The sequence below is a fragment of the Papio anubis genome, chromosome 12 (assembly GCF_008728515.1).
Source record: "Papio anubis isolate 15944 chromosome 12, Panubis1.0, whole genome shotgun sequence".
In the NCBI taxonomy this organism is placed as follows: Eukaryota; Metazoa; Chordata; class Mammalia; order Primates; family Cercopithecidae; genus Papio; species Papio anubis.
In genome coordinates, this window is record NC_044987.1 from 109,580,453 (window position 1) to 109,605,463 (window position 25,011).

General features: G+C 42.5%; 1 protein-coding gene across 2 annotated transcripts in view; it reads right to left on the reverse strand.

Moving 5' to 3' along the window:
- Positions 1 to 842: 842 nt before the first annotated feature.
- Positions 843 to 25,011, reverse strand: part of OSBP (oxysterol binding protein) — a 41,461-nt gene continuing 17,292 nt past the window's right edge. For both annotated transcript variants that reach the window (XM_031653604.1, XM_031653605.1), the window contains 7 exons: positions 20,434 to 20,679; positions 20,026 to 20,146; positions 8,405 to 8,508; positions 7,125 to 7,220; positions 4,881 to 5,062; positions 3,546 to 3,766; positions 843 to 3,460 (listed from right to left, as the gene is read on the reverse strand). In XM_031653604.1, coding sequence (XP_031509464.1) covers positions 3,318 to 3,460; positions 3,546 to 3,766; positions 4,881 to 5,062; positions 7,125 to 7,220; positions 8,405 to 8,508; positions 20,026 to 20,146; positions 20,434 to 20,679 — 1,113 coding nt within the window. In that variant the 3' untranslated portion in view covers positions 843 to 3,317. The remainder of the gene's footprint in view (positions 3,461 to 3,545; positions 3,767 to 4,880; positions 5,063 to 7,124; positions 7,221 to 8,404; positions 8,509 to 20,025; positions 20,147 to 20,433; positions 20,680 to 25,011) is intronic.

Consider the following 25,011-nt stretch of genomic DNA (forward strand, 5'->3'; position numbering starts at 1 on the left):
CATTTATGCATTATGTGATACAATCTAGGAGGAAAGTGCTTATCAGCTGCCTTCCAACCCAGAGTTTCTTCCAGAGCACAGGATTGTAGAGGTCACAAACTCAACCCAGCTTTGAATTCCAACACTGTGACTAACTGACCAGCTACATGACCATGACTGAATTTATTTAAATTAGGTTTCCTTCATCTTCAAAATGATTGCAACATTTTCCTCTTAAAATTATTTATGCGTAAGCCAGAGAATGGTCAGAGTTCCTATTTCAGCACCCTGTACATGTAGGAAGATGCTCAGCAAATGTGAGGTCCCTCCCACGGGCAGGAATTGCGCTTGCTCTGATCTGAGCCCCCGCCAGGACCATAGGTTACTTTGCCTATCCGCTCCCTGAACCTGAACTTTCCAGTGAAAACTTGTACAAACATGTTCACTATCATCAGTTTTCTCAAAGGTCTTCAAATCAAAACTCAATTGCTTGTTTCAAAAACAGAATTTGAGGCCAAGTGCAGTGGCTCACACCTGTAATCCCAGCACTTTGGGAGGCAGAGGCTGGTGCATTGCTCGAACCCAGGAACTCAAGACCAGCCCGGGCAACATGGCAAAACCCTGTCTCTACTAAAAATTCAAAAATTACCTGGTTCTGGTGGTATGCACCTGTGGTCCCAGCTACTTGGGGAGCTGAGGTGGGAAGAATCACTTGAGCACAGGAGGCAGATGTTACAGTGAGCTGTCATGACACTGCCCTCCAACCTGGGCGACAGAGTGAGACCCTGTCTCAAACAAAAAACAGAATTTGAATTCCCACATAAAACAGCCAACAATCTGAGAATCTAAATGGACAAGATAAATTCAATTTACAGGGAAAATTTTTATTTTTTTGAAGTGAAGCAGGCCCAATATCAAAGACACTAAAAACTATTCCCCTGTACCAAGGTGGGATGTTGACTGTCAGTTTAAGCAGCAGGGGCTGTTAAAACTACTCCTCTGCTCATGGCCCTCCAGAGTGGTGTGAACAGCTTTTCTTTCTCATGAAGACCAGGGCTTCTGAGCTCTCAGAGCAGAACAAATTACCATTGGACCAGTTCTCCTTCCCCTCCCCAACACCACTTCCTGCCTAGCAGCAGAAGTGAATCAGACAAACAATATGACTTTTAAAAAATTATTTAATTTAGTAGTTTTTTTTTGGAAAAAAAGCAATAAGGCAAAAAAACTGAAAATATATATAGTTGTGTTTTGTTTTCATGTGACTTTATTCCACCTGAAAGATTCTAAACTTCTTCCATTAGCGGGAATCTGATTGGGGATCAAGCCAGAAATGTAGTGCAGATGGTGAAGGAAGGAAAGGAGATAAAGCAGAGAAGTCCAATTTAGTTGGGGAATTCTCACTCTATCCAAAGCCCCAGATGAGGTCACTGCTTTTATGAGCCTCCTTGAAAGAAGCCTTGACATAACCCCTGGCTTATTTTGGGAATAAGGTTCTTAGGAGGAAATTCCCCAGCAGTCAAAGTCACTCCTCTCCCATGTTTATCACAACTAGGAAGGAAGGGATAGGGGAAGGAATAAAAGTACTAATTTACCCAGTAAAACCAATTTCCCCGTAGGGATGGCTTCCTTTGGAATGATATTTTCCCCCAGGACCCACGCTGGCTGAGGCTCAGCAGTTAAGGAACAAAACAAAAAATACTAACAAAAAGCATACAAGGAAGGCACCTCAATTTGTGATCCTCAACCAAGGGTGGGTTGCACAGGGATGGTATTTCTCAACAAGACAACGAAAACAAATACAGAACAAACAGAGAAGGAAGCCAGGGCCCCACAGGAGCAATTATCTGATCCACCCCACACGACAGTGCTTTAAGCCCCACATACTAGGAAGAAAGTTCTTTTGGGGTTTAGCCCATGTGCCGGACAGAGCAGAATTAAACTGGAAGTTGCCCTCCGGACTTTCTACCCATACTCTTCCTAAAAAGAGAAAGAAAAGAGGCAGGAAAGAGGTTAGGATTTCATTTTCAAGAGTCAGCTAATTAGGAGAGCAGAGTTTAGACAGCAGTAGGCACCCCATGATACAAACCATGGACAAAGTCCCTGTTTAGTAACTGCCAGACATGATCCTGCTCAGGTTTTGAATCTCTCTGCCCATAAAAGATGGAGAGCAGAAGAGTGCCATCCACATCAACACGTGTCCGAGAGAGAGTCTCAGGGAAACAAGGGATATCAAAAAACAAGATTCTTAATGGGAAGAAAATCAAACCAAAAAATTAGATTTTTCTCTACATATATATAATATACAGATATTTAACACATTATTCCAGAGGTGGCTCCAGTCCTTGGGGCTTGAGAGATGGTGAAAACTTTTGTTTCAGATTAACTTCTCCTCTCAAATTCTGAAGTATATCAGAATGGGACAGGCAATGTTTTGCTCCACACTGGGGCACAGACCCAAAACGGTACTGTGCCAGGAGAAAGAAGAGAAGCCAGAAAGACAATGAAGGATGGCATTGAGGGGGGCTGGGAAAGCAAAAGTGTCTTTTCCCATCCTGCTTGTGTTCTCAGAAGCTCTCCGCCAGAGAAAGTCCATAAAACCCCTTTGTGAGGAGAATGCACCCCTCTTACCAACCACCAAAGTGGTCTCCAGTTGCTATCAAAGATGATGGAGAACAACAGAGGGCTGTTCGATGCAAGTAAAAACAGAAACTTCCAAGAATGTAACTCTGAATATTCCAGCCCTATAGAACAATCTCTCTCACAGGTATTCCAATATCGCAGTTATCTCCGTGTGGACACTCCATTAAACCAACCCCACGTGTGAACACATTTGATGATGTTACACCTAAGCTCCACTGCAACCATTCACGATGCCTCCATTGGTAAGTCTTACATGTTTCTTTTTAAGGGAACTTCTAAATTCGGTTCTTGCTTTGAACAGCACCAAAATGCCCCTGAATCATAATCTTATGCAGATCTTGGCTGAGCAGGATACTACAAGGGGAGGGTAAGTGATATCATCTTAAACGGGGGCAGAGGGAGAAAGAAAAGCCCAGAATACTTGACTTTGTGGATGTGGAATACACTAACCTTCAGCCACTAAACCTCTCCCTTACAGACATAGTATCTCGTACGTCGATTTCAGTGTCAATCAGCTAAGGCAACCAGCCAATCACCACCACTGGTGTCTCCTTCTGGTGATTGATTTGGAAAAAATGATTGGTCAAGAGAGACAAACTTGAGGAAAGCACTTGGCAAGAGAGTCACAACTGCCAGCTTTCCCACACATCCTCTGTCCTCTTCTCCATTAGATGCTCCTCTTTTTTGTTACTGCCATTTCAGAAAATGTCCGGGCAAGAGCTCCAGTCCTGTTTTTCTTTACACTCCCAGTATTCTCCCCTATAAATATGGGTTAACTCCTTGGTAACAGGGTCCTTCTTCCGCTCAAACCACAGTGCCTTATAGGGATCATATGGTGTGCCTAAAAGGAAAAGAGAGGAAAGAAAAAAATTAGTGCTGGCATTCTCTATGCATTAAGAAAGAAAAGTAGAAGGGAAGTTCATTACCATCCTCTGTGGCTTTCATAGCTTCTGCTTCTCTCTTCTTTCTGGAAAGTCTTTGTTTTTCCTCCAGGCGCTGCTTCTCCGCATTTGCTTCATCCCAGCGCCCATTTTCCATCAGTCTCTGGTCAGGTCGTAACCGGCTGTCTGTGGGGGCAGTGCCACTTTCCCAAGCATTGAGAGTCAGAGCAAGCTCTGAGAAGTAATACATGTTTTCTGCATTCTTCCTAAAAGTAGAAGATAAGAAAAAGAAATGGTAATCCCAGAGCCCAGACCCTATTTAAGGAGCAACAACAACTAAGTACACTGCCAAGGCCACATCACCAAGGCTGTTCTACAAAAACAGGGTCTGTGAAAAGGATCTAGGACCATGTCACGTTGCCCTAACTAAAGGAGAGATCACTGCCCATCTCCTCCCCGGCATCACTCAGTTCCACAGTCTTCTGGTGTTGTGTGGCGCCCAGCTGAAATTATCTACATTCAATAAAGAGAAGGAAACATTCTACTGAATGAAAATTCCTCACTCCTGTTTCCTTAGTTTTCTTTTTAACCTCTCTCTGGGATAATCTTGGCTATCACTACAAACTGACTGTATTAGAAGATGACAGGAAGTAAGTGACCTCCATCTTGTTTCCAAAGTCCTGCACATTGTCTCAGGGATCGTTCTTTCTGCTAGGCTTTTTTCTCTTTTTATTATTTATTTATTTAGACAGTCTCACTCTGTCGCCTAGGCTGCAGTGCCGTGGCATGATCTCAGCTCACTGCAACCTCAAACTTCCGGGCTCAAGTCATCCTCATGCCTCAGCCTCTCAAGTAGCTGGGATTATGGGTGCGCACCATCATATGTAGCTAATTTCTGTATTTTTAGTAGAGACAGTGTTTCGCCATATTGGCCAGGCTGGTCTTGAACTCCTAATCACAAGGGATTCACTTGCCCTGGCCTCCCAAAGTGCTGGGATTACAGGTGTGAGCCACCGCATCTGGCTGCTGATGGCCCTTTAGGCTAAATTGTTAACAGGTGCTAGGCACCTTCCTCCTCTAGCCACTTTTGAACAGTTTTGCTCTAAACAGTAGAAAAATATCCTTCTGAATCACAATCCAAAGGACCAAAGCACAAAGTATTTTTTGTCAGATGTAGTTTGGTTTGAACTTCCTTGAAATAAGCATATGCTGCAAGTCAAATCACACAATGACAACCTTCTGTTAATCTCTCCAAAGGTCTCAATTTCCCTTGCTCAATTCCTCACATAATTAAGTGAGAGGGCAGGCAGAAATGCCTTCGATATTGCTCCACAGTCAAGGTCAAAGTGGTATCTGAGCAGCATGCATGCTGATACTCACGGTAAAGGATTCCTTTTCCACAGCATGACCCTGCTATCCTCTGCTTCATGGCCTCTCTGTCGCGCATCACCCCCATTTTCCCCAATGACTGGCTGTACTTTGAAACATTCCATTTTCTCATCCCATGTCCCCAGAAGGGCAAAGTGGACTTTTCCTGATGGATCTGTCACTTCCCCTGTCACCTGCAAGGGTGGAGAACAGGGCTTGGCTATATAGAATTCATTGTGAATTAGCTTACCTGACTATACTGGAAGTCCTAGGATAAATACTGGTTAGATGCTGTTATAACAAACACCAGGGAGTCATCCAAATTATTCTTATTATTAGATATGGGATCTTGCTCTGTTGCCCAGGCTGGAGTACACTGATGCAATCATAGCTCACTGTGGCCTCCAACTCTAGGACTCAAGTGATCTCTCACCTCAGCCACTCAAGTAGCTAGGACTACAGGCATATGCCACCACATCTGGCTAATTCTTTAATTTTTTTTTTTTTAGAGAAAGGGTCTTGCTATGTTGCCCAGGCAGGTCTTGAACTCCTTGGCTCAAGCAATCCTCTTATTTCTGCCTCCCAAAGTGTTAGGATTATAGGCATGAGCCACCATGCCTGGCCTCAAATTATTTTGTTGTATTTTTTTTTCTGCTACTTGAAATAACTGAGCCAGGCCGGGCACGGTGGCTCAAGCCTGTAATCCCAGCACTTTGGGAGGCCGAGACGGGCGGATCATGAGGTCAGGAGATCGAGACCATCCTGGCTAACACAGTGAAACCCCGTCTCTACTAAAAACTTCATGCTTGAGGCAGAGGTGAGCCTGTAGTCCCAACTTCTCGGGAGGCTTGAACAGAAGAATGGTGGCCCTGGGAGGCAGAGCTTTTGGTGGGAGTCCTGGCCACTGCACTCCCAGCCTAGAGTGACAGAAGTAAGACTCTGCCTCAAAAAAAAAAAATGAAATAACTGAGCCATGACTTGGGGATTTCATTAATATTTTTTGTTATATGGGGATTTTAAACTTTTTATTTTTATTTTTTATTTTTGTGAGTACATAGTAGGTGTATATAATTTGCATTTATCCTTTGTGTTGCAAACAATTCAATTATACTCTTTGTTATTTTAAAATGTACGATTAAATTATTTTTGACTGCAGTCACCCTGTTGTGCCAGCAAATACTAGACTTTATTCTATTTTTTTGTACCCATTAACTATCCCCACTTTCTCCTTGCTCTCTGTCCCCTCCCCTCACTACCCTTCCCAGGGAGTTTTGTATCAAAGATGCATGTAGAAAAAGCATCGACTGGTACTCAGAATTATATTTTCTTCTCTCCAGAAATTCATAGGGACCCATAAACAGATTGAAATCCCCAGCTATTCTTCAGTCTCCCACAGAAACTCATGACACAAATCATTGTGGTGGTATCACACAACTCCCCATCAAACTTCTCAAACTTCTCAGGGATCAAACTCCTTCTTCCTGAAATCTTTTATTAGTCCTTTCTCTGTGTTTTCCCATTTACTTTCTCTTTTTTTCTTTTCTTTTCTTTTTTTTTTTTGAGACGGCGTTTCTCTCTTTTGCCCAGGCTGGAGGGCAATGGCGTGATCTCGGCTCACCACAACCTCTGCCTCCCCGGTTCAAGCAATTCTCCTGCCTCAGCCTCCCAAGTGGCTGGGATTTCAGGCATGCGCGCCACCAAATCACTTATTGTCATTCCCAGAAAAGAGAAGGAATTGGTTTAGTAATACAATATAGTATTTCTTGCTGACTTTCTCCTACACCTCTACCTTTTTTTTCTTTTTCTTTTTCTTTTTTTTTTGAGACGGAGTCTTACTCTGTCGCCCAGGCTGGAGTGCAATGGTGCCAGACTCACTGCAGCCTCTGCCACCCAGGTTCAAGTGATACTCCTGCCTCAGCCTCCCGAGTAGCTGGGATTACAGGCACGTGCCACCACACCCAGCTAATTTTTGTATTTTTAGTAAAGACAGGGTTTCACCATGTTGGCCAGGCTGGACTTGAATTCTTGACCTCAGGCGATCTGCCTGCCTCAGCCTCCCAAAGTGCTGGGATTACAGCTGTGAGCCACCGCGCCCAGCTTTTCACCTCTACTTTTTTTGAATCACTATATGTACACATACACTATATATAATGGACACACCCCCCACACCTCCCCACATGTATATATATTCCAGTCCTAAAGGAGTATGCTTTCTAAGAGATACATGCTAAGTAAAGTAATTTAAACTTCCCTTACCTTTCTTGCTACATCCCGAGAGAAGTAGCTATAAGGAACAAATTTAAGATTACACTTGTCTCCTGTCTTGTGATTCACAATATCAATTTCACCAGACTGTAAAATGAAAAAATTCATAGTTTTATTAAGACTGGATAAATTCAATGTCTGCCAAACCCATGGTTCATAATTCTTTACTTTTCAATCTTACCTTCTAGTAATCCCTTGTTTAAGATTCCGATCTTAGCTAGCCTTGGGAATGCTATAGAATCCCTATGTAACCTTGGTTTTCCAGGTTGAGATCAAGACCAAGTGACTACTTGTTTTGAATTGTATCTCACATGTTAGATGGCATGATTTGACCTTCAGCACATATACTGAAATTCACATGATAATTTACCTTTCCAAACCAATCCCTCACTAGTACCCTTCATGAACTCTTCTGCTTAAATCAAAATACTCTACTCACAATTTCAAATTACATATGGTGGGCCTTTCTATACTTTACTCATTTCATTTTCCCTCCTTTCTTCTTCTTTTTTTAAAAAATTTTTTGTAGAGACAAGGTCTCACTATGTTGCCCAGGCTAGTCTCAGACTCCTGTGCTTAAGTGATCCTCCCAGTTTGGCCTCCCAAGATGTTGGGATTACAGGCATGAGCCAACATGCCCGGCCCATTTTCCCTTCCTTTCTATCTTCTGAATCCCAAACCACACTTTAAGATTCAGCTTAATTCCCACATCTACTGTGAGGCCTTTCCTGACTGCTCAGAAGACAGTATTCCCTCTTTTCTAAATTTACTGCAACCATTGTCTTAAGAGCAAACTGACAAACAGATACTATCGTAGGGCATCTTTTATATTAGTGTATGTTGCTGCACACTTTCCAACCTACACATTGGTCATGTATCTCCAATGATATAATAACTTCTTGAGGGACATCTCATCAGACTTTGTATCCCCAGGACCTAGCACACCGCCTGGCAATAAATATTTGATGAATAATGAAAGGATTAAGAGTTGGGGCCATGTTTGTTTTTTCTACCTGTCGTAGCACCCAACACTGTCCTAGCAGAATAGTCACTGATGAATGTTATAATTTGGTCATTTATAAACAATAATTTGTGGTACAGAAACTTGGGGAGGTAGAAGTAGGGTTACTGCCTGAGAGAAATTCCTTAGGAGAAACTGATGAATCAGTAGCAACATTCTGGGACCAGTTCACATGTCCTAAATACTGCAGAAATATATCTAAAGAGGTATTCTTTTAAACTTCACACGCACTTTAGGTACCTTTCCTCACCTGATCTATCCACAACTTGCCCACAATAATGTTGTGTACAGTTGTGGTAACTTTCTTCCAAGTGTAGTGGTGCCCAGTTGCATGGAAAATACAATGAATGGTACCTGGAAGCAGAAAGAGGTATCCAAATTAAGCCAAATGTCAGAAAAATAGCATCATGCAGCCTCAAAACAGTAAAGGATTAATTTCTTTCTACTGATGTTTATTACTTTTAGAAATAAAACAATAAAAATGACTTATATTTTCTTAAATGCTGGAAGTATTGACTGAATTTTTCTCACTTGACTTTTAACAATCTATGAATAAAACATAACCAAATGATGACAAACCCTGGCAACTGATATACCTTAGCCAGGGTGCTGTGTTCTATAACACAACTGCAAAATTCACAGAAACAAGTCAAATGTGCCCCAACATGCATCGTGGAAGTAACTGCATTATGGAAGGAGCACACATTGGTAGTCTGTACTGGGACCAGGCTCTACTGTTAGATACTAGCTATGTGACCTTAAACAAACCACTTATCTAAGGCCCCTTAATTGTAAAAACAGAATAGTGGATAGAGCTGGGGCTTTGAAATCAGACAGAACTGGATTAAATCCTGGCCCTAGTCCTCATTAGATGTATGACCCTCTGTTATATAATGAAGAATAAAACCCTTATAATTTCCCAAGTGACAGGAGTATCTCTGTTATTTATGGTGGACCTTGACAATTTATACTAATGAGGTGACTCATGGTGGGCCCCAGAGAGCTAATGCTGATAACTTAGGATGAGAACAAGCCAGGCTCTACCATGTGATTAAAGACAGGGTTTTGAGTCACCTGATACTGGGTTAACTTCCTGACCTCCGGTGATGAAAGAGGATCTGGATATTGAATTAAATCCTGCAATCAAACCTAAATAATGAAGCCCTACTAAAATCTCTGGACACCAAAGCTCAGTGGAGTTTCCTGGTTGATGAATATATCAATGTGCCAAGAGGGTGATGTGCCCTGATTCCATGGTGACAGGGCACAAAGTTCTGTGTTCAGGACCCTCCCAGACCTCACCCTATGGGTCCCTTTGTTTGGCTGGCCCTGATTTGTACCCTGAATAATAAAACGGTAATGATAACTAGAGCACTTTCCTGAGTTCTGAGTCATTCTAATGAATTATCAAACCTGAGGTAGTTGTGGGAACTCCTGAACTTACAGCCAGTTATCAGAAGTACAGGTGGCCTAGGGCCTCCAACTTGTTGCTGGTATCTGAAGCAAGGGCAATCTTGTTGGGTACTATGCCCTTAACTTAGGGAATCTGCAGGAACTCTGGTTAGTGTCAGAATTGCATTACAGTATTGCACTATGAATGTTTCAAGGGCCTTGGTTTTATCATCTGTAAACTCGGAATAACCTGTCCTACTGTGCAGTAAATGTCTGTTTATTTGCCTAATAAAATGCTTGAAACATATAGCTGACTCCTGTTCCTATGAGTCAATCTCCAATGAATACCAAAATCAGTGGTTTCACAGGAGAGATAATTGAGGATTCAAAATAATCAAAAATGTAAAAAGATAGATAGTTAATAATAGTCAATTCCAGGCCAGGTGGGATGGCTCACCTCTATAATCCCAGCACTTTGGAAGGCCAAAGTGGGCAGATCACTTGAGGTCAGGTGTTCAAGACCAGCCTGGCCAACATGGTGAAACCCCATCTCTACTAAAAATACAAAAAATTAGCTGGGTGTGGTGGTGTGTGCCTGTAATCCCAGCTACTCAGGAGGCTGAGGTGGGAGAATCACTTGAACCCAGGAGGCGGAGCTTGCAGTCAGCCGAGACCACGCCACGGCACTCCAGCCTGGGCGACAGAGTGAGACCCCATAAAATAAAATAAAATAAAAATAAAAAAGTCGATTCCAGTAAAAGTATAACCCTAAGTTCTCTCTGTAACCACTGATAAAAATAACTCACCAGTTGTGGTTTAGACATGTTTCTTACACAAAAAATTAAAGTAGCCCTAGTAGTTGGCAGATAAGGATAACAACAATGAAGGTGATGACATTAATGATAATAACAGCAACTCTGAGAACACTTGCTATGTACTAGGCACCGTGCTATTGCCTCCTCATGCATTATTTCATTTAATCTTCACAAACACCTTCGAAATATTTGCTCCACCTAAACATATTCTAAATCTCTGGGTTTCTTTTTCTTTTTTTTTTTTCCCAGATCTCGGCTCACTGCAACCTCTGACTCCCAGGTTCAAACAATCCTGCCTCAGCCTCCCGAGTGGCTGGGGCTACAGGCGCCCACCACCACGCCCAGCTAATTTTTGTATTTTTAGTAGAGACAGGGTTTCACCATATTGGCCAGACTGGTCTCAAACTACTGACCTCGTGATCCGCTCACCTCGGCCTCCCAAAGAGCTGGGATTACAGGCGTGAGCCACCACACACGATGGTTTTTTTTTTTTTTTTTGAGACAGGATCTCGCTTTGTCACCCAGACTGGAATGCAATGGTGTAATCATAGTTCACTGCAACCTTGACTTCCTGGGCTCAAGCAATCCTCCCTCCTCAGCCTCCCAAGTAGCTGGGACTAAAGGCGTATGCCACAACGCCCAGCTAAATTTTTTTATTTTTTGTAGAGACAGGGTCCCACTATGTTGCCTAAACTGGTCTTGAGCTCCTGGGCTCAGGTAACCCTCCCACCTCAGCCTCCCAAAATACTAGGATTACAGGCACGATCCACTGCACCCGGCCTAAATCTCTTAACCAATACCTCCTCCTCCACCATCTCATTCTATGAGGCCAGCATTCCCTGACACTAAAGCCAGACAAAGACACTATAAAAACCCAAAGCTACAGACTAATATCATATCCCTTATGAACAGTGATGTAAAAATCCTCAAAAAAAACCTAGGAAATTGAATTCAGCAGCATATTAAAAGGATTACACACCATGACCAGGTGGGATTTATTCCTGGAATGCAAGGATGGTTGAACACATAAAAACTGGTAAATGTAATACACCACATGAACAGAATGAAGGGTAAAAAAACACATGATCATCTCAATTGATGCAGAAAAAGCATTTGACAGAATTCAATACCCTTTCAGGATGAAAACACTCAATGAGCTAGAAATACAAGGAAAATACCTCACCATAATAAAAGCCACATATGAAAACCCCACAGCAAATATACTCAATGGTGAAACACTTAAAGATTTTCTTCTAAGATCAAGAACATGGCAAGGATGCCCACTTTCACTGCTTCTATTCAACATACTACTGGAAGTTCTAGCCAGGGCAACTAGGCAAGAAAAATAAATAAAAGGCATCCAAGATGGACAGAAAGAGATAAAGTTATCTGTGTTTGCAGATGATCTTATATATGAACATGCTAAGAATTACACCAAAAAAAGAAATCCTGATAGAATTAGTAAATGAATTCAACAAAGTAACAGGGTATAAAGTCAACACACAAAAATTAGGTGCATTTCTATTATACACCAACAATGAATAATCTGGAAAGGATATTAAGAACAATTCCACTTATAATAGTATCAAAAAGAACACTTAGGAATTAACTTAATCAAGGAGGTAAAAACTGTAAAACATTGCTGAAAGAAATTAAAGTTAAGATAAATAAATGTAAACACATCCTATATTCATAGATTGGAAGACTCAACATTGTTAAGGTTGTCAATGCCACTCAAAGCAATCTACAGATTCAATGAAATCTCTATCCAAATCCCAAGATGTTTTCTGCAGAAATAGAAAAACCTATCCTAAAATTCATACGGAATCTTAAGGGACCACAAATAGCCAAAATAATCTTGATAAAGAACAAAGCTGGAGGACTCAAACTTCCTGATTTTGATACTTAATACAAAGTTAGAGTAATCTAAAAAGTGTGGTACTAGCATAAAGACAGACATATAGGCCAGTGGAATAGAACAAAGAGCCCAGAAACCAACCCTTCATATATGGTCAAATGATTTTTGGCAAGGATGCCAAGACTACTCAATGGAGACAGGACAGTCTTTTGAACAAACGGACTCACATGCAAAATAATGAAGTTGGACCTTTATCTAATACTATGTACAAAAATTAACTCAAAATAGATGAAAGACCTAAATGTAAGACCTAAAACTATAAACCTCTTAGAAGAAAACATAGGGCAAAAGCTTCACAATATTGGGTTTGGCAATAATTTTTTGGATATGACACCAAAACCAGAGGCAACAACAACAAAAAAAAGACAAAACAGTCCTCCTGAACATTAAAAAATTTTGTGCAATAAATGACAATACAACAGAGTAAAAACGCAGCCTCTAGAATGGGAGAAAATATTTGCAGATCATATATCTGATAAGGGATTAATACCTAGAATATACAGAGAACTCCTAAAATTCAACAATAAAAAAAAACTAAAGAACTCAAGTCAACAATGGGCAAAGGAGGCTGGGTACGGCGGCTCACGCCTGTAATCCCTGCACTTTGGGAGGCTGAGGCAGGCAGGTCACTTGAGGTCAGGAGTTCAAGACCAGCCTGACCAACATGGTGAAACCACGTCTCTACTAAAAATACAAAAAAATTAGCCGGGCGTGTTGCAGGGGGCCTGTAATCCCAGCTATTCTGGAGGCTTAGGCAGGAGAATCACCTGAACCCAAGAAGTGGAGGTTGCAGTGAGCCAAGATTGCACCACTGCACTCTAGACTACATGACAGTGTGAGACTCCATGTCAAAAAAAAAAAAAAAGGCAAAGGACTTGAACAGATATTTCTCCAAAGATATACAAATGATAAATAAGTACATAAAAAGTGCTCAACAACACTAGTTATTAGAGAAATGCATGTCAAACCACAATGAGATACTACCTCATATCCATTAGGATAGCTACAATACATTTTTTAAAAGTGTTGGTAAGGATATGGAGTAACGGGAACCTTTGTGCACTGTTGGTAGGAATGTATAACCACTGTCGAAGGCAGTATGGTAGTTTGCTCAAAAAATTAAGAATGTAATTGCCATGTGATCCAGCAATTCCATTTCTGGGTATATACTACAAAGAACTGAAAGCAGAGTCTTAAAGAGATATTTGTTGTTTTTGAAACATTTTTTTTTCTTAAGACTTTAGGCAAAGAGATGAAAGGGTATTTGTATATTCACGTTCACAGCAGTGTTACTCACAATAGCTAAAACATGGAAGCAACCCAAGAGTCCATCAATACATGAATGGATAAGCAAAATGTGGTACATACATACAATGGGATAAATATTATTCAGCCTTCAAATGAAAGGAAATTCTGACATTTGCTACCACATGGATGAACCTTGATGACATTACGTTAGGTGAAACAAGCCAGTCACAAAGCGACAAAAACTATATGATTCCACTTATAGGAGGTACTTAAAGTAGTTAAAATAGAGACAGAAAGTAGAATAGTGGGTGCCAGGGTTTGGGGAGGGAGAATAGAAAATTATTTTTTGGCCGGGTGTGGTGGCTCGCGCCTGTAATCCCAGCACTTTGGGAGGTCAAGGCGGATGGATCACTTGAGGTCAGGAGTTCAAGAACAGCCAGGCCAATATGGCCTGGCCATCTCTACTAAAACAACACAAAAATTAGCCAGGTATGGTGGCGGGTACCTGTGATCCCAGCTACTCGGGAGGGTAAGGCACAAAAATTGCTTGAACCTGGGAGGTGGAGGTTGCAGAGAGCTGAGATCATGCCACTGCACTTCAGCCTGGGTGAGAGAGTGAGACTCAGTCTCAAAAAAAACAAAAAACAAACAAACAAACAAAAAAGCCCGGTGCGGTGGCTCACGCCTGTAATCCCAGTACTTTGGGAGGCGGAGGTGGGTGGATCATGAGGTCAGGAGATCAAGACCACGGTGAAACCCTGTCTCTACTAAAAATACAAAAAATTAGCTGGGCGCAGTGGCGGGTACCTGTAGTCCCAGCTACTCAGGAGGCTGAGGCAGGAGAAAGGCGTGAACCCGGGAGGTGGAGCTTGCAGTGAGCCGAGATGGCGCCACTGCACTCCAGCCTGGGTGACAGAGCGAGACTCCGTCTCGGAAAAAAAAAAAAGAAAATTATTTTTTAATGTATATAGAATTCCCATTTTATAAGATTAAGAGTTTTGGAGATGGAGGGTGGTGATGGTTGCACAACATTATGTATTCACTACTACTGACCACTACACTTAAGAATGAGTAAGGTGCTAAATTTTATGTTACATGTATTTTACAATTAAAAAATTGGAGACCGGGCACAGTGGCTCATGCCTGTAATCCAGCACTCTGGGAGGCCGAAGCAGGTGGATCACTTGAGGTGAGTAGTTCAAGACCAGCCAGACCAACATGGTGAAACCCCGTCTCTACTAAAAATACAAGTTAGCCAGTTGTAGTGGTGCACGCCTGTAGTCCCAGCTACTCAGAAGGTTGAGGCAGGAGAATCGGTTGAACCCGGGAGCGGGAGGTTGCAGTGAACTAAGATTATACTACTGTACTCCAGCCTGGGAGACAGAGTGAGACTCTGTCTGAAAAAAAATAAAATAAGTAATAAAAATAAAAAATATGAAATAAAAAAACTGGAAACAGGACAAGAAAAACAAGTCCTAGAGGTCGGAAGGCAGTGGGATATAAGCAAAATGCTGAAAGGAAAAGATTGTCAAAGCAATCATTCCTTTTTTTTTGTTTTGTAGAGATGGGGGTCTCCCTATGTTGCCCAGGTGGTATCAGACTCTTGGGCCCAAGTGATCCTCCTGCCTTGGCCTCCCAAAGTGTTGGGACTACAGGCGTGAGCTACTGCATCTGGGCCAAGAGTCTTAATTAAATCTATCTTTTTGGTCAGGCATAGTGGTGCCTCACGCCAGTAATCCCAGCATTTTGGGAGGCTAAGGCAGGTGGATCACTTGAGATCAGAAGTTCGAGACCAGCCTGGCCAACATAGTGGAACCCAGTTTCTACTGAAAATACAAAAATTAGCTGGGTGTGGTGGACAGCTGTAATCCCAGCTACTTGGGAGGCTGAGGCAGGAGAATCGCTTGAGCCTGGGAGGCGGAGGTTGCAATAAGCAGAGATTGCACCACTGCACTCCAGCCTGGGCGACACAGCAAGCCTTTGTCTCAAAAAAAAAAAAAAAAAAATCCATAAATAAAAATAAATGCACCTTTTTAAACTTCAAGCATATCAGCTAATTTCTATATCCTAGAACTTGATGAAGAAATTCTTATTTGCATTGGGCATGGTAGCTCACGCCTGTAATCCCAGCACTTTGGGAGGCCAAGGTGGGTGGATCATGAGGTCAGGAGTTTGAGACCAGCCTGGCCAACATGGTGAAACCCCGTCTCTACCAAAAATACAAAAATTAGCCGGGCACAGTGGCAGGCACCTGTAATCCCAGCTACTCAGGAGGCTGAGGCAGGAGAATCGCTTGAACCCAGGAGGTGGAGCTTGCAGTGAGCCGAGATTGCGCCACTGCACTCTAGCCTGGGTGATACAGTAAGACTCAATCTCAAAAAAAAAAAAAAAAAAGAAATTCATATTTTCCCCTTACAATAGCCTTATTTGGAAACTTCAGTTATATTTTCTAGAAGCATTCTTCTTCCCAAATGTCAAGCATTCTAATCTTTTTAGCCTATTTTATAGGGAGACTCAAACTCATTGCCACTGCCTCCAAGTATCTTTAGGTACTTTCATTGGTCTGTATTAGATTTTCTTCAGTCCTGGCTATGACTTTTTCACAGTGGAGTTAACAGAACCATAATTTTGTACAAAGTTGTCCTGCTACCAAATAACCTCAAAACTGTCTTATCTTGTCAGACCTTCGTGAGAATATTGGGCTGATGTCTTCAGTGTCCTTTTTGCATTGTAATTGTAACTGATGGCTTGCAGTCTCTCCCTTTCAGTACAGCCTAGTGATAAAGACAGTGGTCCCTGAAGCCAGATTGCCTCAACTCAGATTCCATACTAGCTGATTAAGCTGACCCTGACAACCTAACCTATCTATGCCTAGTTTTCTTTGTTTAAAAAATGGCAATAAAGGTGTCTATCTCATGGAATTATTGTTGGGCCTGAATGAGTTAATACATGAAAAGCACTAATATCAATGGCTGACCCATAACGAACATTCAACAAATGCTACTTCAATTATCAACATAAAAGTTTGGACTACTTTTCCCGAGATGCATTACTTCTTGCTGAACACACTGGAGCAGTGTATTAAACTGCCAGTCATCTATCTGTTCACTCACTCACAATCCTGTCCATAAATTTTTCTTTGGTTATATCTACTGGCTTAACAATAATTTTCTCTCTGAGAATTGAGTGCGATGGCAAATGTAAAAATTTCACTGCATGATTCGCCTTCCAAGCCACTGAGCCTAAAAGTGTTAAATACAGCCATCCCCAGGGCAGATATCTAGAAATTCCATTCTTTAGATTTCTATATTCAGCTTCCTATCACAAAGTCAATTCTTTCTTCAATCTCCCCATGAAGACCAGGATTTTTGTTTTGTTCACTTACACTTCCCAAACACTGAGAACCATGCCTGCCCCATGGCAGGTACTCAGTTAAGCAGCCGACATGTGGAGGAACTTAACAGGATCCTGGTGATCCAAATCTTAAATAACCATAGGAATGCAAATACTATCAAATTGTTTTCTTTTTAATTAATTTTGTTTTCTTATTTAATTAATTTATTTTTAAAATGAAGTTTCCCTAGGATAAGAGAAATGTTTTAACGTTAAAAAATTAGATCCTTAACAAATTACTAAAACTTAGAAAAATTAGATCCACCATCTATACCATGTTCATATATTCATTCCTCAAAGAAACCTAGATTAGTCAAGAATTATAGAAAATGTCTGCATATTTCATTTGGTGGTTGTGCAGGGCCGGTGCTATTTGTGAGGGATTGGTTATAGAACACCCTGCAGATACCACCTACAATTTGAATCAAGTCGCACTCATATAAAATCAGTTACCAGGTATCTGCATGTAACCTCTTATATATCCTCTCCCTCGTATTATACCCATTACTATAATACATAATATAATACTCATCTCTTCTGAAATAAGGTTTTGGTCTTTTGTATCATTATTTTTTATTATTTCTTTCCCACCAGTATTTTTTCTTTTCTTTTTTTTTTTTTTTTTTTGGTGCAGTCTCGGCTCTATCCTGCTTCTGGGTCTGGGGGCCAGATCTCAGCTCTTTCTGGCTCCCAGGTTCACGCCATTCTCCACTCCAGCCTTCAGTGGCTGGGACTACAGGGGCCTGCACTCCCGGCCCCTAGTTTTTGTATTTTAGTAGAGATGGGGTTTCTTTTTTGAGGCCGGAGTCTCGCTCTGTCGCCGGGCTGGAGTGCAGTGGCGGATCTCAGCTCACTGCAAGCTCGCGCCAGGGTTCTGGCCTCCCCGAGCAGCTGGATTACAGGCTCGCCATCTCCCGGCTAGTTTTTGTGGCCTGAAATAGAGAGGCGGGGGCCCCGTGTTAGCCAGGATGGTCTCGATCTCCTGACTGACCTAAGTGATCCCACCGGCCTCCCAAAGTGCTGGGATTACAGGCTTGAGCCACCGCGCCCGGCCAGAGATGGGGTTTCACCGTGTTAGCCAGGATGGTCTCGATCTCCTGACCTCGTGATCCGCCCGTCTTGGCCTCCCAAAGTGCCGGGATTACAGGCTTTTTTTTTTTCTGAGAGGGAGTTCTGCTCTTGTCACCCAGGCTAGAGTGAAATGGCGCGATCTCAGCTTACTGCAACCTCTGCCTCCTGGGTTCAAGCAATTCTCCTGCCTCAGCCTCCCGAGTACCTGGGATTATGGGCACCCAACACCACACCTGGCTAATTTTTGTATTTTTAGTAGAGACGGGGTTTCACCATGTTGGCCAGACTGGCCTTGAACTCCTAACCTCAGGTGATCCACCTGCCTCAGCCTCCCAAACTGCTGGGATTACAGGCATGAGCCACCATGCCTGGCCCTCAGTACTCTCAGTGTCCATGAATGCAGAATACCCAGGTATGGACGGCTGACTGTACCTAACCATCCATGGAATGAAATATAATTCATCCCTTTAGAGATCCTCAAGGGACCTCTGAAACTCTTCTCTATGGCAAAACATCACATTGCAATATGGCCGCTGACACCCTAATTCTGCAAATAAGATGGTAACATCCCAGTCATTTACTACTCTTAAGCTAATACTTCTGAAATTGTTAGCTGCAAAGACAATTAAGCATGTAGAAGCTTTTTAAAGCTCCTTGGTAAAGATTAAGACTGATGTATCACTTAGTCTCCTTTTCATTTAGGGACCTTCTGTATATTAACCATGAAATTAGAGGTAACACTGCAATTTCTCCCTTTACATATGTTACAAAACATTTGTGAATTTTTTTCTGGCTAATTTCTAGTTTGCACTATGTTTGCTGCATTTGTGTTTCTGAGCAAAGGTGAATTCATTAAAGAAGCAGTCTATATTGCAGTATTTAAGAACTGTAGCTATGCTTCGTGAAAGACTAGAACCTGGAAATGGAAAGCCACCAGCAGCTCAGGGAGTTATGGTCAGCTCTGTCTCTTGGGAGCTACTTGGTTTCTCTAATTGCTTTATGCTTTGATCTCTTTCTGTAGAGCAGCTTTTACTCTTCAGTACACACTTGGCCAAACATGGTTGCTCTAGTTCAAGAAAGCATTGAGAAGCTCTACTACACTTTTTGAATAATTGGACTTCTTCTAAGGTATAGGATCTCTAACATTGTATATTAGGATTCCATTCCCAGGACTGATTCTGACACAAAATTAACTTGTAATCCAATAAGAGTTTTTGTTTTTTGGGGTTTTCTTTCTTTCTTTCTTTGTTTTTGAGATAGAGTTTCACTCTGTAGCCCAGACTGGAGTGCAATAGCACAATCTCAGCTCACTGCAACCTCTGCCTCCCGGGTTTAAGCAATTCTTGTGCCTCAGCCTCCGAGTAGCTGAGACAACAGGTGTGTACCACCACAGCTAATTTTTTTGTATTCTTAGTAAAGAGGGGGTTTCACCATGTTGCCCAGGCTGGTCCAGAGCTCAGACAATCTGCCCGCCTTGGCTTCCCAAAGTGCTAGGATTACAGGTGTGAGCCACCGTGCCCAGCCCCAAGTAAGATCTTTTTAAAATAAAGTTTCACTGACCTAGAATTCAGCCATTACATAATTGATACCTAACCCATCAGGTAGAGGAAGAGAAAAGGGAGGAAGGAGAGGAGAAAGCGGAGGGATTAGCTGAGAAACCTAACCTTGCAATCATGAGTTCTGATTTACAGAGAGAACCTGATTGCTAGAGAAAGGAGAAAAACACCACCAGTTAAGAGACAGAATTTTTTTAAAACATGCATGCTAGAATTTGTGTTCTAAATAGTGCTTAGAGATGCATTAAACATAGCTAAGAGGATAAAGAATTTAGGACTAGATGGGTCCTTAAAGAGTTTCTAGCCTCCACACTCATTTGATAGCTGAAAAGTTAAAATCTGCCCAAAGCCAGTCAGTGAGGGTCAGTGCCTGAATCAGACCTCCTGTCTCCTGATTCTTGAGCCAGTGACCTCCTCCATCGTGCCAGAAAACCTTTCATTCCAGGAGCATTAATTCTGACAAAGATGGGAACCTTACCGAGGGGCATAATGGAGAGGTATTTGCCTCGAAACTTGCTGGTGATTTTGATTTCCTGACGCAATGTCCAGCCATTTTTGGACTCAGCATGGTGCGCAGCAGCAGGGGGATGATGACTCACCTTGAAGAAATCAGGTTCAAATTAAGAAGGCAGAAAGGAGAAGAAAAAGATACTGCCTATAAATTGGTGAGAAACACCCAAAATTCACACTTGATGTTTTTACACCCACAACAGTAGGTGAATCCCAGAACCTCCAGTGTCTCCAGTGCTGAAGTTCTGAAGAAAAAGAATAAAAGCTGGGATGACAGGGACTAGAATTTCTGCAAACATTAAGACCCAGGGGATTAACCAAAAAATTATCTCTTTCTTCAGAAAGGAAATGCGTTATGGTCCTGAGGCTCCTTTACCTGCTCACAGAGTGATCGGTACCCATTCTCCTCTAATCGGTCCAGCTCAAAGGTCTCTCCAAGCAGTGGGTTGAATGGCTTACTGGTGCGGAAGACAGTAGTGGAGTAGGAGGACACGGTGAAAGCTGCAACATAACAGAGCTGTTCTAGAGAATTCTCACATTTTGCAGCTCGGTCTAACAGCTCATGGTATTCCAGATCTTCAGTAAGGCGCTGAAGCATGGACAAGGGCTCATTAAAGTTTACCTGTAAGGAAAAGAACAGTTACAAAAACTCTGCCCACCCATCTATATGAGACAGTTTAATTTTTTTGCAGTTGAGGAAATAAATCACTGGGGAAAGAGGGCTTTGCTCAGTAGAGCAGCTCTAATATTTAATCCGCAAACAACCCATTCTCCTTGTCAACTGTTCGTGTCTGTGAGTGGCAGAAATCCCTGTTTTCATTTCACTAACTGTAAGCTCTTTGAGATGGGAAGCATGCCTCTTCTGGTGAGCACTACATACCCAAGATCCATCAGTGCCTGGCCCACAGAAGACCATCATCAAATAGGTGTTGGATAAGTTTTTTAAAAAAGAAATGTAATGTATTTTAGCACAAGTATACCCAGAGAGGAAGTCAGGTATTTAAAATTCTTGGAGAATGAAAGAAACAGTAGTAAATTATAAGTATAGTTGTATCCTGACTAGTTATAAAAGTTAGCTTTCACCCTGGACAAAACAATTGCTAAGTCTCAGTTCAGTTCTGCATCAGGCCAGGATTCTGACTTCTCCTCTGAGGCTGGATAATTGTGTTTCTGGGAGTGAAGTGCTTATGATGGGGGTTGAGAGGGGGCTGTGCATGCTCTTACTTTTCTAATTTTGAAGCCAGCTTAAGGTGACCAAGTACTGGATAAAGCAAGCATGTGTGTGTATATGTCTGTGAAGCAGGGGTTGGGGGCTTCTGTTGCGGGAGATGTTCATTCATTCATTTATTCACTTACTCATTCCACAAATATTTATTAAGTACCCATGTGTGCCAGACCCTATGCTACCCACTGGGTACAGAGAAGCGAACAAGAGAAGCTGACTTTTTTGGGGAGTGGAGGGGTAGGGAGTGAGAAACATTGTTAATGCTCCCCACCCATCTACTCCCCAAAAAAGTCAGCTTCTAAATTAACTCTTTGAAATTTTAAATGATTTTACTATGTAAAAATTCACTATAAAACAAGTCGGGTTCCCAAGTTAGTCCATAAAGCTTATTTAATTAACAACATAGATGAACAAGTCTAAATATTATTAGCCTGAGTTCTAAGTCTAGAGAAGAAAAGAAGAAAAAAATTCCCTTTTTAGTGAACGGTGCTGGCTTTAAGCAACACTTTAGCTAAACAAACAAAAAAAACACAACACTTTTCTTTCTGATGTTTCATCTCTTTCAGCATTTTTGTTCACCCTCCTACTCACCAACCTCTGAGCTACATATTACCCTAATACTTGCTATCCCCAATTGTGAAATTAATATCGTATGACTTTTAACTGTAAAAAACTTTGAAAACAAAGTATCAAGGAAAAAATTTTCTTGAAATGAGATCACCACTATTAACATTTTCAGTTTGTTTCTATACATTCATACATTTTTTTAAAGTAATAAACTTGGCCACGCGTGGTGGCTCATGCTTACAATCCTAGCACTTTGGGAGGCTGAGGCGAGTGGACTGCTTGAGCTCAGCAGTTTGAGATCAGCCTGGGAAACATGGCAAAACCCCATCTCTATAAAAAAATACAAAAATTGGCAGGGTGTGGTGGCGTGCACCTGTAGTCCCAGTTAATTGGGAGGCTGAGGTGGGATGATGGCTTGAGCCCAGGGGGCAGAGGTTGCAGTGAGTCAAGATCATGCCACTGCACTCTAGCCTGGGTAACAGAGTGAGACCCTGTCTCAAAAAAATAAAAATAAATAAATAAATTAAATTAAATTCATAAACTACAGCCTGCTTTTTCTCTGAGAAATATCCCAAATGTTTCTCTGTGAACATTTTCCAATGAACACAGAGCCACAGGACCAACAACACTCATCCTTTGAGAAATAGGACCTACCAAAACAGTGTGCCATACTCCAGAGCCCTCTTCCCCACATTGACAGACAAGCAGTATGAGGACACGAATGCACACTGAGGGGTGGTGGGTTGAGAAAGCCCTAATCTTCGATTCTTTTTGAAGAGGGCACTTATTAACTACACCCAACAAAATCTCTCAGTGGCAGAATTTCAGGCAACATGAAGTAACATTTCCATACATTTTGAGGAAAACTGGGGACAGGCAGTGTACTCCACTGGTGGTACTAGACATACCAGCAGTGCATGGGACTAGAATCAGCACATTTTTATCACTGCTTTTCACACACACACAGCCTTGCCCATCAACAACCAGTTTCTCCAAAAGTGCCAAGCTTCTTATAATGGTCATTTTATTACTCAAAAGCCAAGCAGGGAAACAAATGAGTCTGAGTATTTAAAGTGGAAGGAAGGAGGGAGTTACACAGCTGATGAAAAATTGGGCAGCCAAAAAAAGACAACCCAGAGATTAGCAGCAGCAGGAAGCTATAACCATTGGTAGGGTGGAGAGATGGGGAGAAGCAGCAGTATTTCTACAGCTCAGAGGTGGAGGTCCAAGAGAGGAGGATCAGGAGAATGTAAAACATCAAGGCGGGGGAGGCCTGTCCAGTGAACACTAGAGCACACTAGAGTGCTGCCAGAGCACCACTCAAGAGGGCATAGAGGAAGAGACTTCCGACAGCTATAACCTCCTACTGGTATCTTGCATTAGTGAAGCCCAGCCAGACTCCAGTAGCCACGGAAGCCTAAAAAAACACTTCCTAGAGAGATTAGTTTTCCTGTGTCACAGCCCAGAGTAGGGGAAGGGTGAAGACTTGATCTGTGGGCAAAACAGGTACAGGATTGTACATTCCTAAAGGCAGTATCAACAAGGGAACTAATGGTAAAGGAGAACAGAGAAGTCACCTAGACCCAGAAGCTATTTCTTTTTTTTCTTTTTTTTTTTTTGAGACAGAGTCTGACTCTGTTGCCCAGGCTGGAGTGCAGTGGCACGACCTCGGCTCACTGCAACCTCTGTCTCCCAGATTCAAGCAATTCTCCTGCCTCAGCCTCCCGAGTAGCTAGGATTACAGGCGTGTGCCAACATGCCTGCCTAATTTTTATATTTTTAGTAGAGATGGGTTTTCACCATGATGGTGAAGGTCTCAAACTCCTGATCTCAAGTGATCTGCTCGCCTCAGCCTCCCAAAGTGCTGGGATTACAGGTGTGGGCCACCGCGCATGGCACCAGAAGCTTTTTTTTTTCTTTTTTGAGACGGAGTCTCACTCTGTTGCCCAGGCTGGAGTGCAGCGGCTCGATCCCAGCTTACTGCAAGCTCCGCCTCCCGGATTCACACCATTCTCTTGCCTCAGCCTCCCGAATAGCTGGGACTACAGGTGCCTGCCACTACACCCGGCTAATTTTTGTATTTTTTAGTAGAGACAGGGTTTCACCGGGTTGGCCAGGATGGTCTCGATCTCCTGACCTCGTGATCCACCCGCCTCGGCCTCCCAAAGTGCTGGGATTACAGGCATGAGCCACTGTGCCCGGCCAGCACCAGAAGCTCTTTCTAAGCAGAAACTACATTTCTGAGACTGCAATGACACGCCTTTCCAGTCCACTTTCCCACTACTCCCTTCAAGGCACCTAATACTCCAGGCAAGTGGGGAATCTCTTCAAGCCCCCAATAAACTAATTATTATTTTAGGTTTATCCTAAGGTTACTCATGGCCTTTTCTTACCTGAAGGTCAACCTTTTTTTGAGACAGGGTCTCACTCTCACCCAGGCTGGAACGCAGTGGTGAGATCATGGCTCACTGTAGCCTCAACCTCCCGGGCTCAAGTGATCCTCCCGCCTCAGCCTCCCAAGTAGTTGGGACTACAGGCACACACAACCATGCCTGGCTAACTTATTATTATTATATATATATATATTTTTTTGAGACAGAGTCTCGCTTGTCATCAAGGCTGGAATGTAGTGGCACCATCTCGACTCACTGCAACCTCTACCTCCAGGGTTCAAGCCATTCTCATGCCTCAGCATCCCGAGTGGCTGGGACTACAGGCACGCGCCACCACGCCCCACTAATTTTTTGTATTTTAGTAGAGACAGGGTTTCATCATGTTGCCTAGGCTGGTCTCAAACTCCTGAGCTCAGGCAATCCACCCACCATGGCCTCCCAAAGTGCTAGGATTAGAGGCATGAGCCACTGTGCCCAGTCGAATTTTTTATTATTTGCAGAGACAGGTCTCCCCATGTTGCCCAGACTGGTCTTGAAGTCTTGGGCTCAAGCGGTCCTCCCCAGTCTCCCAAGTGTTAGGATGCACCCAGCCCAATACTTTTCTAACAAAAATTCTACATATTTATACATAAATCTATTTGTTTTCCAAGACCCAGTTAATTAATTACTTCGACATCTGCTGAATGATTTACACATGCCAGGCACAGGGCTAAGCATGGAGGATATAAAGACTATCAACATGTAGCCCCTGATCACGAGGAATGCAGTC